General features: G+C 38.1%; 1 protein-coding gene across 1 annotated transcript in view; it reads left to right on the forward strand.

Moving 5' to 3' along the window:
* LRRC2 (leucine rich repeat containing 2) overlaps nt 1-16,708 on the forward strand; it is a 103,379-nt gene that overhangs the window by 69,085 nt on the left and 17,586 nt on the right. Inside the window, exon 5 of the mRNA XM_040541192.1 lies at nt 3,176-3,312. Coding sequence (XP_040397126.1) covers nt 3,176-3,312 — 137 coding nt within the window. The remainder of the gene's footprint in view (nt 1-3,175; nt 3,313-16,708) is intronic.

The raw sequence follows: 16,708 nt of genomic DNA on the forward strand, positions 1-16,708 counted from the left end.
GTTACTAGTTACTGACTCCCAGTTCTGCAGTACTCTTCTGTCATATCAGAGATTGCAAGAAAAGGAAAAAATATGTATCTTCTTACTTGCTCTCCTATACCTTCAAGCTGGGATGAACCATGTTGTGAACATCAACATACATATTAGAAACTGGAAAAGGAGAAAAAAATAACTGTGAAAAGGCAAGGTTTCAGAAGGGTCTTACCCATCACTCTGCCTAAAAAGGCTATTAAGTTTTTATGGTTTTGTTATGGCTAATTCTGCTCCATATCTACTAGTTATGTGTTGTAGATGCATCTTCTTAGCAGAGTTACACAAGAGGATACTGGTGTCCCTGGGTGTATTGTCTGCATTAGTTATCCAGTGAGTAAGTGAACTGAGACAGCGGCTAAAAAGTTAGCAGGTACATCTGTTGTGGTTTAAACCTGGTAGGCAACTAAGCCTCACACAGCCACTTGCCCACTCCGTTGCAGTGAGGGGAGAGAATTGGAAGGGCAAAAGTGAAAAAACTCATGAGATGTGATAAAGACAGTTTAGTTAATGATGGAAAAGGGAGAAAGAAAAACAAAACAAAACAAAAGCAACCAAATAAAGCAAAAGGAATCAATCACCACTAGCTAACCGATACCTAATCAGTCCCTGAGCAATAACCATATTGGAAAACTCCCCCTTGCGATTTTACTCCTGAGCAGGGTGTTATGCAGTATGGTATCACTTCGGTAAGTTGGAGTTAGCTGTCCCACAGCTTCTTGCCCACCCCCAGCCTGCTTACTGGGAATTGTATGTTGTGGGACAGTGAGAAACAAAGAAGGCCCTGGTGCTTTGTAAGTGTTGTTCATGCAGCAACAGTTAAAACACTGCTTTGGTATTACTAGTTTGGTCACTCCATCCCAGACAGATTCAGTACAGTATTACCTTGCTAAAAGACAAGACAAAACATTACTCTGCAGATGAGTAGTTTCTTTTTCATTTCAATGGGACTTACTCCTCTTCACTGAAGAATTAATTGTGTGACGAATTAATTTGGGATTTTCTGATTCTCTATTTCATTTTGAGGCACTTCTGTGTCAGTGATTATTTTATTGCAGTGAGATGGTAAATTGGTATTTATACCACTTACCATGTGATGTAATACCTTCACTTGTCTACATCATGATAGTAAACTCAGTGAGGCTTAGTCATGGTTAGGTTAAACTTTTTCTTTTTCTTTTTTCTTTCTTTTTTCTTTTTTTTTCTTTTTTTCTTTTTTTTTTCTTTTTTTCTTTTTTTCTTTTTTTCTTTTTTTCTTTGATAATCTGGAAAATTGGAGATTCACACATTTACATCCTCAAGTTGTTTCTATTACTCTCTCACCAGCTACAATGACTGTTGTAGGATAGTGTATTGTACTACCAAAACAATGCCAGTTGTATCTCACAGAAAACTTTGTTTCCGTCATTTTAACTAAACCAGGACTTTACTGCAAAGATAAAATACAAGGTTACCATTTTAAAAGGACAAATCTGAAATTTGAAATACCTCCTCAGTTTCTATTTCTGTCAGAGCTATGTACAAGAGAAAGCTGTGTGGGAGCTTCTATACTTTTCCCTGTTGCAACATGTAGAGGTTAATCTAACACTGTTCTTTAGATTCAGATTAACACTGTTCTGTAGATTCAGAGAAAAATTAGATGGTCCATATATCATTTGAAGATAGTATTGTGTCCAAGAGGGACTAAACGGAGATCTATGCAAAATGCTGCAGGTGTGGGTGATTCGGGGCTGCTATTATTGGTCATCAAATTGCATGCCTCTGTCAATAACAAATTTATTATCTATCTATCTGTCTATCTACTTATTTATTTATTTTTAAGAGAAGAATTATGGGGCATTTAATTCTTTATGTTTCTTCTCTGTTTGCCTTTTCCTGTGGAAGCACCATCTGGCCTTCAGTAAGGATCTCCTGTGGAAGCACAGGAACACATTGCAAAGGGTGATCAACTCTACACAGCTTTTGTTCTGGAGGAAACTTAACCAAGTATTAGCGCCTTAAGGATAGGCTTACTATTATGATATTGAGCACGTGTACTGTACAACAGAGAGTTTCTCTCCAGTGTTATCCAAATCCCATAAAACATGAGATTTTTTTCTTTAAAACTTGATGATAACTGGAAGACAGTGATAAAATATAGAACTGTGCTTCTTGTGCATATCTTTACCTGGTTTGCCAGTATTACTTTGAGAGCCTGTTGGCACAAGATGTTCTTTCCTTATTTATTGTTGCTGAATTGCATTTAAATTTCTTACCACTGCTTTCCATTCTGATTGCTGCATTTCATCATGGATTAGAGAGGAAAATCATCCACGTAATACATCAGGACAGGTGTCCATAGAACATTCTTTTGGCTTTGTTATGTATGTGTCTAAGGATCCCTTTGCTAACAAATTGGCTGTTTGGTACATTCAAATTCCTTACTTCTTTCCTATATAACTATGTTGCGGTAGAATTTGCATTTTTGCAGTATAATATGTTTTGCATTTTAATTATGTTTCTAAACCTATTTTTACTGAAGGTTATGCTATAAGTAGAATTACATAAGTAGAAAAAATAGGGAATGCAATGTGACTAAATGTAGTCTAAAATATTGGTGCCCTAAAATAAAGCTGACAAAAGATGAGGGATTGTGATTAAACAAGTAATGAAACAAATATATCCTTTATCTTTCATAATCAAAATTATGTAATGCTGTGTACTGGAGACAGAACTGTTAATGTAGTAACTTAGGTAGGAACAATTGTTCCCAATCAACAGGTTCTATAACAAATACTAAAGTGTTTTTCAGACAATCTTCCTGAGGTGAATGTCAACGTCTCTATTTTCAGATGAGGTCAATAGTTAGCCCTGGTAGGATCAAAGTATTATTAAGTCTGCTGCTTTCAAACTCTAACCAAAATCATTACTGATTAAGAGAAGTCTATGAGTACAACACAGCATTTTGCAATGTGGTCCCATCTTTGTGACCACTGCAGAAGGTATTTATTCACCTCTTACTCATCATCACATTAAGGATTTTTTTTTTTCTAAGATAAGTAGTTTTTTTATTTTAATACCTTTTAATACCTTCCCTCCCCCCCCCCCCCCCCCCCCCCCCCCCCTTTTTCCCTCACTACTGATTTTAATTATCTTTCCCTAACAGGCTGCTTAAAAAATCTCAGAGTGCTCAATGTGAGTTTTAATAACTTGAAGTCAGTCCCTCCGGAACTGGGTGACTGTGAGAATCTGGAAAAACTGGATTTGTCTGGAAACATGGAAATAAGAGAGCTCCCATTTGAAGTAAGATAACAAACTATGTTTCTTCTACCTTTATTATTTGGATTATAAAGATTTAACACATTCCTTGCAGTTTTTCAGAATAATGTTCCGGTAGTAATAGCACTGAAAATGATGAAGACAGCAGCTAAACAGGACCAAGGTTCTTTGTTTTGCTTTTCAAGTGACTAAATTTTGTTCACATTTATTCTGATATATGAAGGAGGATGTGATCCCAACGGGAATTTGGCCAGTGATGATAAGGTGAAGGCTGCAAATAGCTATTTTTCTGTGGAGGCAAAGTGTATCTTGACAGTCAAATTCACTTACTAACCTTCATTTGTTCCCAATGTATGTATTTCTTTAAAAAGAGTATGGAGAGGTCTGTAAAAAAGACTGAATGTTGCTATGAGCATAAATATGTCTGAAAGGGATATTACATGTGAGGCATGGTATGAATATATAATAAAGACTGAGAAAAGGACTCCCAGGCATGCACCAACACTGTTTCTTGGATACATAACTGCTCTCTGCCTGGCTGCTCAGACACTTATTGTTCTCTGAGAAATGAAACCATTGGCTAGTACCTAAGCACAATTTCGTGTGTTCCCATGAGTGAGGGGAGTATCAGTGTGAAGTGTCAAGCTCCTCTTTGCTGATTTCTACTTTATTTTTTTTTTCCTCCAAACATCTGTTGTGGATGATTTCCAGGCAATATTGGAGTGGATTAAACTTATGTGAGATCTGTTTTGGCCATGCTTATGTTCTGTTCCAAGGAAATGCAAACAGTAATTAACTTTCCTCTCTGGCTTTTCAATGTAAGGCAGTTTATTTTGCAAAGAACTGTTCGTAAATGATGTGGAGAAAAGAGTGGACATTGTATAGAAATGTTAGCAAAAGAACAAACAGGCAGGTCTCCCTTTTCTTTCTCTCCTCCTTCAGTTTAGCAAGGGTAGAGGGTTAAACAGATAAAACGTAAGTAATGAAAAGGAACTATAATGAAATCAGAAAAACAGGAGATCCTGATAGACAGAGGAATAAAATATAAGCATCTAGGAAAAGAAGTATAGTGAAACCTCCAGACCAAAGCAGTGTATTTGTGTTAAAATCAGTGGTATTTTCCCAGTTGCTTCTAAAGGTATTATAGGCAAAGGCTTGCACATTTCTATACATTATGAACAGCCTTTATGTGTAAAAGTAACTGCATATGTAAGTTTTCTTCAGGATTGAATCCTAAGAGGAAAGCGTTTCTCTCAGCAAGGCAAGCTCAAAAAGTTTGGTTCTTTCTGACAGTCTCCTATTCAATACAGGTAATGGTTTACTTACAATCTACAGAAAAAAAAAAAAAAAGCGGTGTAAATGGCTGTTTATATAACAGTGAAAACTCAAAAGCTGGAAGCGACATCAAGTCAGTATGATCTAAAAAGTCAAAAAGAAAAATATTGGCATTTTCTATCATGTTTTCTTGTTTCTCTGGAGGACGACACTTAATTTATACTTGCAATGACCCAGGAGGCAGGCTACATAAACTCCTCTGATTTAGTTTATAAAATTAGTTTCCCAGAATCAAGATTTCAAGGGCAGCTTTGGAAGCTGAACATGCAATTAAAGGAACACTTTTGTCAAATGATTTAAAAGGCTGTAGTGTTTGGCCTTCAGTGTACTCACTATGGCTAATCTTATTCAGAGCAATTGCATCAGTATCCTTGCTAATGTAATAGGTATTTGATTTTTCTCAGCTGGACAAAAGGTGTTAGTCGCTGGCAGGTAACTACTTCATGAATTAAAATATCACATTAGTCTAAACCATCTAGAAAGGGAATGCAGACACTGTTAATTGTGGTGGTGGTTTAACCTTGGCTAATAGTCAAATGCCAACCCAGCTGCTCACTCTCTCCTCCTCCTCAACACAACACTGTGAAAAAAAGAATGGAGAAAAGGGGATAAGAAAGCTCATGCGATGAGATAGAGACAGGATGATTGCTTGTCAATTATTGCTATGGGCAAAACAGACTCTGCTTGGGGAATATTAATTTAATTTGTTGCCAGCTAAGGCAGATTTGGGTAGTGAGAAACAGAGACATTAAAACAACACCTTTCTTACCCTCTTTCAAAGCTCAGCTTCATTCCTTCACTCCATACACCTCTCTCTGTCCTGAACAGTGCAAAAAGATGGGGGGAGAGTTGCAGTCAGTACACAGCAGTGTCTCTCTGCTTCTCCTTCTTCCTCACATTTTTTCTTTGCTTCAGCATGGGCTTGGTGCAGGATTCAGTTCTTTCAGAAATATCCATTTGTTCAGTGTGGCTCTTCCATGGGCTGCACTGTGGATATATCCTCCAGACTGGAGCATCTGTTCCTTTTCTGACCTTGGTGTTACCTCTGCTCTTTCTCACTCTTTTTGTTCTCTACTCCTCTTCCTGTCTGGCATTTTCTGCCCTTAAATGTTTTTTTCACAATGGCACCATGCATGCGGCTGATGGGCTTTGCTTTGCCCTGTAGAGGGTCCCTTAGAGCTGGCTGTGCTTGGAACTCTGCTGTGTTGACTGTGTGATGTCAGACTCATCTCAAAGAAGCCGGCTCCCCCTGTTAGACAGATTTAATCAATTATCTAATGCATTTGTTGCTCAAATCTATTAATCTAGTGAAATATTCATGATAATTGGTGATCATTCTCAGTAAGTATGGAAAATTTTACACTGTAAATAAGCAAGTATGTGTAAGCTCAGCTCTAGTAGGTAGACAGGATCCCTTTACAACATTAAGATGAAAAGAGAAAAATTGACAACTGATGCATAAAATAGAGAGTTGCTAAAAATGTTTCCTGCTTATTAACTTTTAGGAAGTTCGAATTTTGACTTTCAAATTCATAAAAGTTCCTTCTGAGAAGGGTAAATAAACGCATGAGAACAGCAACAGTATTCTTCAGTGTAAAACTTACTCAAAAGAAATAAATACAAAATTCAACCAAACAGAAATGATCAAAGTCTAATTTTACTTTGGTTTTGTACACAGAATAATGTCTAGAAAAACTCTAATAACATATATGATAATGGATTCAAAAAGATTGATAACACGTCTGTAATTCAGCTAAGAATTTTGAAAGACTTACAAAGGTTTATGAGATCATCACAACTCTTAGAATGAGTGACACCTTCAGTAATCAGTCTCCCCTTCTATCCATGTTCTTTATGACAAGTTCAAAAAACAGAGAACTCTTAAAACTTTTAGTTTGTTTGGTAATTCAGTTGTTTACATTCTTAGGAATGTAAACATTTTGTTTTTAAATACACACAAAACATTATATGATGAATTAATATCGGGTGAGAAATCTCAGTGAGAAGGATTACATAACACATGACTGTATTTGCTACCCAGAATTGATAGTGGGAGAATATATATTTGGATAAGGAATTGGCTCGATGGCCTCACCCAGAGAATAGTGGCCAATGATCCTATGTCCAGGTGGAGGTCGGTGATGAGTGGTGTACCTCAGGGGTCTGTCTTGGAAAAGGTGCTTTTCAATGTATTGCTGTAAAAGTATTAGTTCAGATACATTTTGTACTCCTCTTTCCATGCCCTACATCAAAATAAGCAGCTTCCAAACAAGTGTTTCACTATCCAGTCCCCTTCAGATTGCATCCAAGTAATTTATCTCTCAGCTACATGTTGCTGCTGAGACATGTAATCCCATACTATTTTTTAACAACAAACAACAAGGAAAAGTCTGCATATTTGTGTATACCTTGCAAAATGATAGATAATATCTTCTGTGAACGTGACATTCCAGAAATATCTATATAATGCTTTGAGCATATAAAACATGAAGAAAACAAACCATGACTACTGAACAAATATTTAGAAGGAGTAACAGTTTGTAGTAAGAGGATGCATCTAAAAACATCAAGATTTTCACAACTGCAAATAAAATCTGATACAGAGGGAATGTCCAAGCTAATACAAGGACAGTGAACTACGCAAATTTCTCACCCTGACTGAAATGTGGGAATATATGGAAAGGTGAAAAACATAACTGCATATAACTCAGCAAAAATCTTTTGTTCGACATGAACTAGTGGTCAAAAATAAATAAATACATGCATACATAAATAAATAGTTGGGTATATACGCGAATGTGGGATACAGTAGTTAACTCCAAAATTGGAGAGGTCCAGACTGGAGGCAGCGTGGGCTACAATGACCATGCCCTGATTGAGTTTGTGATCTTGAGGAATACGGGCCTGAACTTCCAAAGAGCAAACTTCAAGCTATTTAAAGATCTAGTGGATGAGATCTGCTGGAACACTGACCTTAGGCACAAAGGAGCTGAACAGAGCTGGCAACTCTTTAAGGATGTTTTCCTTAGAAAACAAGAACTCTCCATCCCCCTGCATAACAAAGTGGGTAGGGAGGGCAACCAACCGGGTGGCTGAGCAAGGACCTGTTGGTCAAACTGAAGTGCAAGAAGGATACACACAGGCAGTGGAAGCAGGGATATGTGGCCTGGGAAGAGGCCAGAGATGCTGTCCGCATGTGCAGGGATGGGATCAGGAAAGCCAAGGCAGAGGTGGTACTGAGCTTGGTAAGGGGTGCAAAGAATAACAGGAAGGGATTCTGTAGGTACATTGCTCCGAAAAGAAAGGCCAAAGAGATTGTTCCCCCGATGGATGACAAGAGCGAACTCGTAACAACAGACATAGAGGAGGCTGAGGTACTCAACAACTTCTTTGCCTCAGTCTTCACTGCCAGTCTCAGGTTTCCCACGTCTCTCGTTTCCCTGAAACCACAGATGAGGACTGGGGGAGCAAAGTCCCTCCCACTGTAAGTGAAGAGCAGGTTCAAGACCACCTGATGAAACCAAACAGGTACAAGTCTATGGGGCCTGATGACATGCATCCCAGGGTCCTGAAGGAATTGGCTGATGTAGTCGACAAGCCTCTCTCCATCATATTTGAAAAGTCCTGGCAGTCAGGTGAAATCCCTGGTTACTGGAAAAATGGGAACAACAGTCCCATTTTTAGAAGGGTAGAAAGGAGGACCCAGGGAACTAAAGACCGGTGAGGTTCACCTCCATGCCTGGGAAGACCATGGAACAGATCCTCCTGGAAGCAATGTCAATACACATGCAAGCCAGCAGATCTTCACCAAGGGCAAATCATGCCTGACCTATCTAGTGACCTTCTAGGACAGAGGGACTTCATCAGTTGACAAGGGAAGACTGACCGACGTCATCTACTTGGACTTCTGTAAGGCCTATGACACGGTCCAATATGACATCCTGGCCTCCAAGTTGGAGAGCTACAGATTGGATGGATGGACCATTTAGTGGATAAGGAATTGGCTTGAAGGTCTCACCCAGAGAGTGGTAGTCAATGGCTTTATGTCCAGGTGGAGTTCAGTGATAGGCGGTGTCCCTCAGAGGTCTGTCCTGGGATTGGTACTGTTTAGTAACTTTATCAGTGACAAAGACAGTAGGATTGAGTGCACCCTCAACAAGTTTGCAGGTGACAGCAAGATGAGTTGTTTGGTTGATATCAAAGAAGGAAGAGATGCCATTCAAAGGGATCTGGACACACTGGAGAAGTGCATCCACGTGAACCTAATGAGATTGAAGAAGTTCAAGTAAAAGGTGCTGACCCTGGGTCAGGACAATCCCGAACATGAGCACAGACTGGGAGAAGAACTCATTGAGAGCAGCCCTGCAGAGAAGGACTCGGGGGTTCTGGTGGACGAAAGGCTCGACATGAACCAGCAGCGTGTGCTTGCAGCCCAGATGGCCAACTGCGTCCTGGGCTGCATCGAAAGAGGAGTGGTCAGCAGGTTGAGGGAGGTGATTGTCCCTGTCAACTCTTCCTTTGTGAGGACCCTCTTGGCATGCTGCATTCAGATCTTGGGCCCCCAGAACAAGAAGGATGGTGATCTGTTAGAATAGGTCCAGAGGAAGGCTCTAAATTTGTTCCAAGGGCTGGGATGCCTTTCCTACATAGACTGAGAGAGCTGGGGATGCTCAGCCTGCAGAAGAGAAGGCTCTATGGGGACCTCATTGTGACCTTTCAATACTTAAAGGGATCTTATAAAAAAGATGGTGAAGGACTCCTTACTCAGGTAGACAGTGATAGGACAAGGGGGAATGGTCTTAAACTAAAAGAGGGGAGATTTACATTAGAGTGTAGGAGGAAATTCTTCACTGTAAGGGTAGTGAGGCACAGGAACAGGTTGCCCAGACAAGTTGTGGATGCCCCATCCCTGAAGATATTTGAAGCCAGGTTGGATGAGGCCCTGATCTAGTGGTTGGCATCCCTGCCTATGGCACAGGGGTTAGAACTGGGTGATCTTTAAGGTCCCTTCCAAACTGAGCCGTTCTATGATTCTATAATAATTGCTTGCCACTAAAGAAATCAATTGTACACTATCATCTAAAACAGCATATTGTAAGTCTCTCTCTCTCTCTCAAAAAAAAAAAAAAAAAAAAAAAAAAAAGAGGAGAGGACACAAGCAGGTGAGATTCAAAGATGAGCAACAATCATTAACAGAATAGGAAGACTTCTATTATTTTTATTGATTCTTTTTTTTTGTTCTTGTTTGCAGTAGCTCTGAAAGACCTAAATCAAGGTTAGGAAACCTCTAAAGATTAGAACCATTTAGCAAATGAATGGTGCATTCTTCCTTCACAATACAAGGACTACATAACCAAAAAGCATTGTACTTCTTGATAAAATGAAACTTCCCCTATAAAATTAGGCTATAGTATTTGCAAAACCAACATATATTTGATTTTCAGAACTTTGCATAATTCAGAGAGAAAGCTGACACTTAATCAAATAACAAAAACTTCTATTTCTATGTCACAATTCAAACAAACACAATTCAAATTTTTCGAGCCTCACAAAATGGCACAAACAGCTCACAACATGATTACATAGAACTACAAAAAAAGCTCCGTGATACCATCCTGTAAAAACACATACTTAGAGATTCCTAATGTACAGATTTAGGATCGCAAATAGCCATGACAAGCAAAGCAGAAAGGAAAAAGAAATGCAGTGGCAAAATGTCACTTATCAAAGTTAAAAATAGGTCAGAGTGAAAAAACAAAACAAAACTAATTTCTAGCCTTGTGGTACTCAGACAATCCAGATATGTTTCTTGAAATGTCTCAGGCAACCATGAAAACTTTATTTGACTATGGTAATTAAATTAGTGGGAATTTAAATTAATATATATTTTCACAGCATCCTCATTTCTTCCCTTTATAAAAAAAAAAAAATCTACTCCAATATCCTACCATTCTGAAGCATCCGTCACATATCCTCAAATCTAGTCAGCCTTTTTATTGCCTCTAACCAGCATTCACAGCATTTTGTATTAACCAGTAATCTGAAGACCTGGAACAAGTTTCTGAGAATGAAAAACTTTTTGACTATATTAAAAGCAATTTGGGGGTAATCTGACTTCTTCTTAACCATCTCTCTACCCTGCAAGGAGTGTATTCAGAGAAATAAAAAGCAGCAACAACAACAAAGGCAAAAATGGAGAACAACATATCATGAAATGGTGATGTACATATGTGTACCTGATAGCTTCATATTCTAATTCATTTCAGCCTCTCTGCAACTGTGATCCCACAGGTCAAACATAACTTTTCACTGACCAACTCAGTATTTTGAGATGAGACAAAATAGCAGTCTCAAAACAGCCTGGCAGCCAGCATACACCGCCTGACAGGATTGAAGCTAGAAGTGATAGCCCTCAGCAGCAGCCCAGTTGTGCAGACTCTCCCCAGTCATACAACCACATAACCATATATTATATAATCACCTGGAGTACTGCATCCAGGTCTGGGGCCACCAGCATGAGAATGATGTGAACCTGTTTGAGCAAGTCCAGAGGAGGGCCACAAATTTAATCCAAGAATTTTAGAATTATATGATATATTTATTATGCAAAAACCACGCAGTGACACAAAATACCCATTTTTAATTGAAGTTCCTAAATTCTGAAGAAACTGTCATATCAGTTTATAAATGTATGCTGTCACATACATTGTTTCTGTGTCTGAGTTGGTCAATCAGCCAAATAAGAAATTCATAGACTGTTATGAAGTCTGTTAACTCTGCTAATTTATGTTAAGAAGTTGTGCAAACTGAGAAAGCTCAGGAAAGAGGAGATGCTAAGCAGCTTTAGCTTGTACTACTTTTTAGGCAATCTACAGTGTCTGTCTCTAGACATGAATGAAAATATGAACGGAAATCAAATGTAAATGTTACAAAAGGCAACCTACATGGTGTTACATTTACACAGCCAGTTTGTAGAAGATATTTATAGATATTAGAGAGCTTAGAATGGGAAGATACTTTATGAAGTTTAAGGACAGTCTTCCCTGAGATACAGAGCTTATACAACTCTTTTGTGGAAGTGAATATTTTTCTCTAGCTAAGATGTTCTAGTGAGGCATGGCCTACATCTTGTCCTATCCCTCTCCTACTAAAGTGGGATTACACTGGGCATCATGCTCTGTAGCTGCAGAGAAAGGAGGACGGATGAACTGTTTTCTAATTTCTTGTACAAACTTAATTAGTAAGATGTTAGCATTTTAATTGTTGAATATATTTCATATTGTTGTTTTAATAGATGTTATGTAAGTAATTTTTTTTCAAGGAATAAAGACAGTATTATAAATTGCATGTGATTTTTGCTATAGGTTTTTAAAACAAACAAACACCTGTCCTGGCCTCATTTCGAGGGGTGCTTTCTTAAGAAATTATTGTTGTCTACAGTTATTTACTGAATCACGAAATTAATGTTTCCTGTACATGACACAATAAATGTTTTGTTCTGATACTCCAGAGACAACTTTGTTGTGTTGAAGGGCCAATTCTTCCATACTGTAATTTTTTGTTAATAATGTCAAGAGTATGACATGGGGGAATTTTAATAAGAGAGAGAAAATGAGGAAATGCACATTTCCTCCATTTTTACCATCTGGCACATGCTGTCAGTCACAGACAGGACAGGCAAGTCATTCCATACCATCAGCAACACGTCAGAAATGTTTCAGATAGGTGTTGCCATATTCAAAATCAATTAAAAAGGGCATTTGAAAAATTATTGTGCTTTGAACAATGTTCATTACCACTTCTCAGAAGACCTAGCAAGCAACATGGAATGGTTTCTGTATCCCCTGTGAGGTCTAGGTAGTGCAAAATGAAGGAATAAGACAGAATGTCAAAGGAATATTTTGTCAAAGAAAGAGCAAATGTATATATGCATGCCTGTGTTTCCATGTCAATCCTGTATAAACTGACCTTTGAAGTTCAGAGAAATGGCAAGGTTATGCTTTCTGGCTGTTTTAGCACACTGTGTTTTCAACAGATCAAATAAGTGTGTGTGTGTGTGTATGTTTCTGATGCGTAGTAGATTTCAGTCCTGATATAAATGAGTACAGACTCCAGGAGCTTTCAAAATATTCAGAGTTACAGGAGCTGTAGCTGGTGCAGTTTCACTGCTTTATTTACCTGAAAAATAAATTTTTCATTATTCTATCTTGAATCTTTCAACAGTGCTAGCATGTGTGACCCTATAAAGGGGTTAAAGTAAAGGTTGTTAAAAATAACAAAACCAAAACCAAACAAATAAATAAAAACAGCTGATGTGGTTAGTGCTTCATTAAGTACTAATATCCGGAAAGTATATAAAGAACTTTTTCCTACAATTCATGCAATTTCAAAAGACATCTTAAAACTAAGTTTTAAAATCTGGAAAGATTTCAATCTCTTTTGGTCAGATTCTGTTTCTCTGACCAGTTATATTCAGCAAAGGAAAGCATTTAGCTGGAAGAGCAGAGACACAAGCCCTATGGAAGTGCGGAAAGACTTCAAAACACTGCCCGCTGGGCATTTCTGTGTAACTTATCTCTGTGATCCGTGGCTCACACCTCCCAAAGCCATGGGCTGCTTATGCAGGCAGAACACCAAGAGTATCAATAGAGATGTTAAATGACAGGTTGTTTTAACAAGATGTAATTCTTCAAAATTTTCAACCTCAAAACCTTTTTTTTTCTATTACCTTTTAAAATTATTATTATTATTGTGTGTGTGTGTGTAACAATTATAGAATGAAAATCTCAATCAGTGGGAAGTACAGAACATTTCCCAGGAGTTTCACTGTGCAGTCAGGCACTACTCATCATCACCCTTTTCTCCTTCCTGCTTCATTCAACAGGTTGATAGAGAACCTGTAAAATCCTTTGTAACATTTCTAGAAATTTACAAAGAAGTCATGTGTTGGATATGGTAAAAATTGAATTTTATCCATGTGGGTTTTTCAGGATCATAAACTAGAGAAGGGTGTTGTAATAAAGAGCTCAACTTGCTACTGTGAAACTCTTGTCTGTAGGTTCATGCCCAGTGCGCTGGGCACAAACTTATGGACAACAAAACCAATAGCAATGAGCCAAACTCTGGTGAAATTCTTCTTCTTTTGAATCACTGGCAAAAGCTCTGTTGATTTTGTTCAGACTGGCATTTCTATGCATATGTTTCACAGTCTCAGAAAAGTTTTACCAGTTGCTCAACTTGTGTACATTTCTGTTAGAAAGAATTTTATCTTGCCTTTATTTACTCAGTGCTGGTATTCTTTACAAATTTGCTTAATGCTCGTGACAAGTGGCTTTCTGTCATGGCTGCCCAAAGTCCTGTCAGTCCATCTAAAGCAACAGCTGCTATATGGAACTGGTGTAAGATGTAACATCAAACATTAGCAGGAGGGGTGTGAAACCCAAAAGAGCAGGTGCAAAGGTGTTAGGTGTCAGAGGAGATTCGTGGAGACCTTACAGTTGCAGGAACTCTCACAAATATTTTAATAGACAAGGGGCTAAAGAAGGGCATGGCTCTATGTTGGGAAACAGGATTATGCAGTTAGGCACAGGAAAGTGTGTCAGTTGATCCTGTTCTTGACACTGTGCTTCCAAAGTCTTCTAATTAATATAGCACTTCAAAAGCACTGCACTGTTGGAGCAAGTCAGCAGCTAATAATAACAGCCCCCTTCATTAGAGAACTGATCCATGCCTACCTCCACGCTGTGGTGCCAGTGACCTTTCCTTTAACTTCCACATGCATTCAATAAAAGTAATATCACTGGCTTTTTTTTTTTTTTAAAAAAAAAGGCCATGACATAGGATTAGTTTTACAACACAAAGGAAGACTTAAGAATGAGCAACAGGGCATAAAAGAGCACTAAAACATGGCTATAATGTTTCAAAAAGTGTGAGTCAAATGGTAAAATTGTGTGGTAGGAAAGCATATTTGCTATTGTTCCAACTCTGCTTTCTCTAAACAGTTCAAAATCTCATTGAATCCAATAGCATTAAAGGTTTTCAAAATCCCAGCATGTATGCTTTCCATTCATCAACACATTTAATCTGAGGCAGATTTTACATAGCTACTAAAAAGAAACAGCACAGGAGATGGTATAAATGCATACCACTCACTCATTTACATAACTTAAAGAAAATGTGGGGTTCTTGTCTCTGGTGTCTACACACATGGATTGATGAGAAACAGAAGAGGGTTGTAGGCAAAAGGAAAGAATAACGTGTTATTCTGTGAAATACAACTACTGAGAATAATTATTTATTCTGTGAGAAGAATAAGGTTGAAGAGTCTAACTGAACTTAATGTATTTAATTTATTACTGAATGCATTCCCATCAGCTGTTTACTAATTATAGGTAGTTACATGATAGATCAACTCTTCACAGCTGTAAACAACACTTGATAAGGCTGACTGTGATTTTTATTCATTGTCATTGATTAGTAGGAAAGGTTTAAAGACAAGAACCAGCACTATCAGTTGAAAGCAGATATTACCTTATTTTTTCTTGTCTTGTGTAAGGCTTGTTCAGATAGGATCTCTGTTCTCCTAGTGCTGGACAAAATAATGTAGAGTTACACCTAGCATAAAGTAGAAGTGATGCTGGAGGCACAAGGCAATTCAGCTGAGGGCATTGCTCAGTGGTTCTTGGTTTTCTTGTTGGAGAGATGATTACTCTCAAACCCAAGCTTCTGTCATGCTTTTGAACAGCAATGCAAAGCGCCGTGAAATTCAGGTTATGAAATTAATGGCTGGAAAGCTAAGAACAAACATTAAAAAGAGGTCTCTCTTTCCCTGCCATTTAGACTATCCATCTAATTCATGGTTGTAGCTTGTCATAGATTTGGTTACTGCTGCTGGAGTTTAGGAGTCTGGTAATTTTATGAACAAGCACAAGTTAAAAAGGTCATGGTAAGGTTAAAGTAACTTCATGTTTTATAGTGTAAACATAGCTTTGAAGGAATAAGATCCTCCTGTCCCCACCCAATCTTTCAGCTTGCAAAATTAGTCTTGCTCATTCTTTTTCTTCCTATCTCTTTTTAGTAGACACAGTTTTTCTTTTTTCTTCTCCATCATCTCTCTTATTCTAGCCACACTGGCCAATAACCCTTCTGAACTAATCAGAGATGATATTGTCAAAAAACAGATCTGCCAATTGCATGTACCCAAAACTTGAGACTCCATGCATCAGCTTACATTTATAGTGTGGATGCTGGATAAGTGTGGCTGATGTTTGCCTGTGTGTAGATTTTGTATGGTAAGCATGCACAGATCTCCCCTTGAGTGTGTCTGGTTATATAATATATGGTTATGTGGTTGTATGACTGGGGAGAGTCTGCACAACTGGGCTGCTGCTGAGGGCTATCACTTCTAGCTTCAATCCTGTCAGGCGGTGTATGCTGGCTGCCAGGCTGTTTTGAGACTGCTATTTTGTCTCATCTCAAAATACTGAGTTGGTCAGTGAAAAGTTATGTTTGACCTGTGGGATCACAGTTGCAGAGAGGCTGAAATGAATTAGAATATGAAGCTATCAGGTACACATATGTACATCACCATTTCATGATATGTTGTTCTCCATTTTTGCCTTTGTTGTTGTTGCTGCTTTTTATTTCTCTGAATACACTCCTTGCAGGGTAGAGAGATGGTTAAGAAGAAGTCAGATTACCCCCAAATTGCTTTTAATATAGTCAAAAAGTTTTTCATTCTCAGAAACTTGTTCCAGGTCTTCAGATTACTGGTTAATACAAAATGCTGTGAATGCTGGTTAGAGGCAATAAAAAGGCTGACTAGATTTGAGGATATGTGACGGATGCTTCAGAATGGTAGGATATTGGAGTAGATTTTTTTTTTTTTATAAAGGGAAGAAATGAGGATGCTGTGAAAATATATATTAATTTAAATTCCCACTAATTTAATTACCATAGTCAAATAAAGTTTTCATGGTTGCCTGAGACATTTCAAGAAACATATCTGGATTGTCTGAGTACCACAAGGCTAGAAATTAGTTTTGTTTTGTTTTTTCACTCTGACCTATTTTTAACTTTGATAAGT

Source organism: Cygnus olor, chromosome Z (assembly GCF_009769625.2).
Source record: "Cygnus olor isolate bCygOlo1 chromosome Z, bCygOlo1.pri.v2, whole genome shotgun sequence".
Classification (NCBI taxonomy): Eukaryota; Metazoa; Chordata; class Aves; order Anseriformes; family Anatidae; genus Cygnus; species Cygnus olor.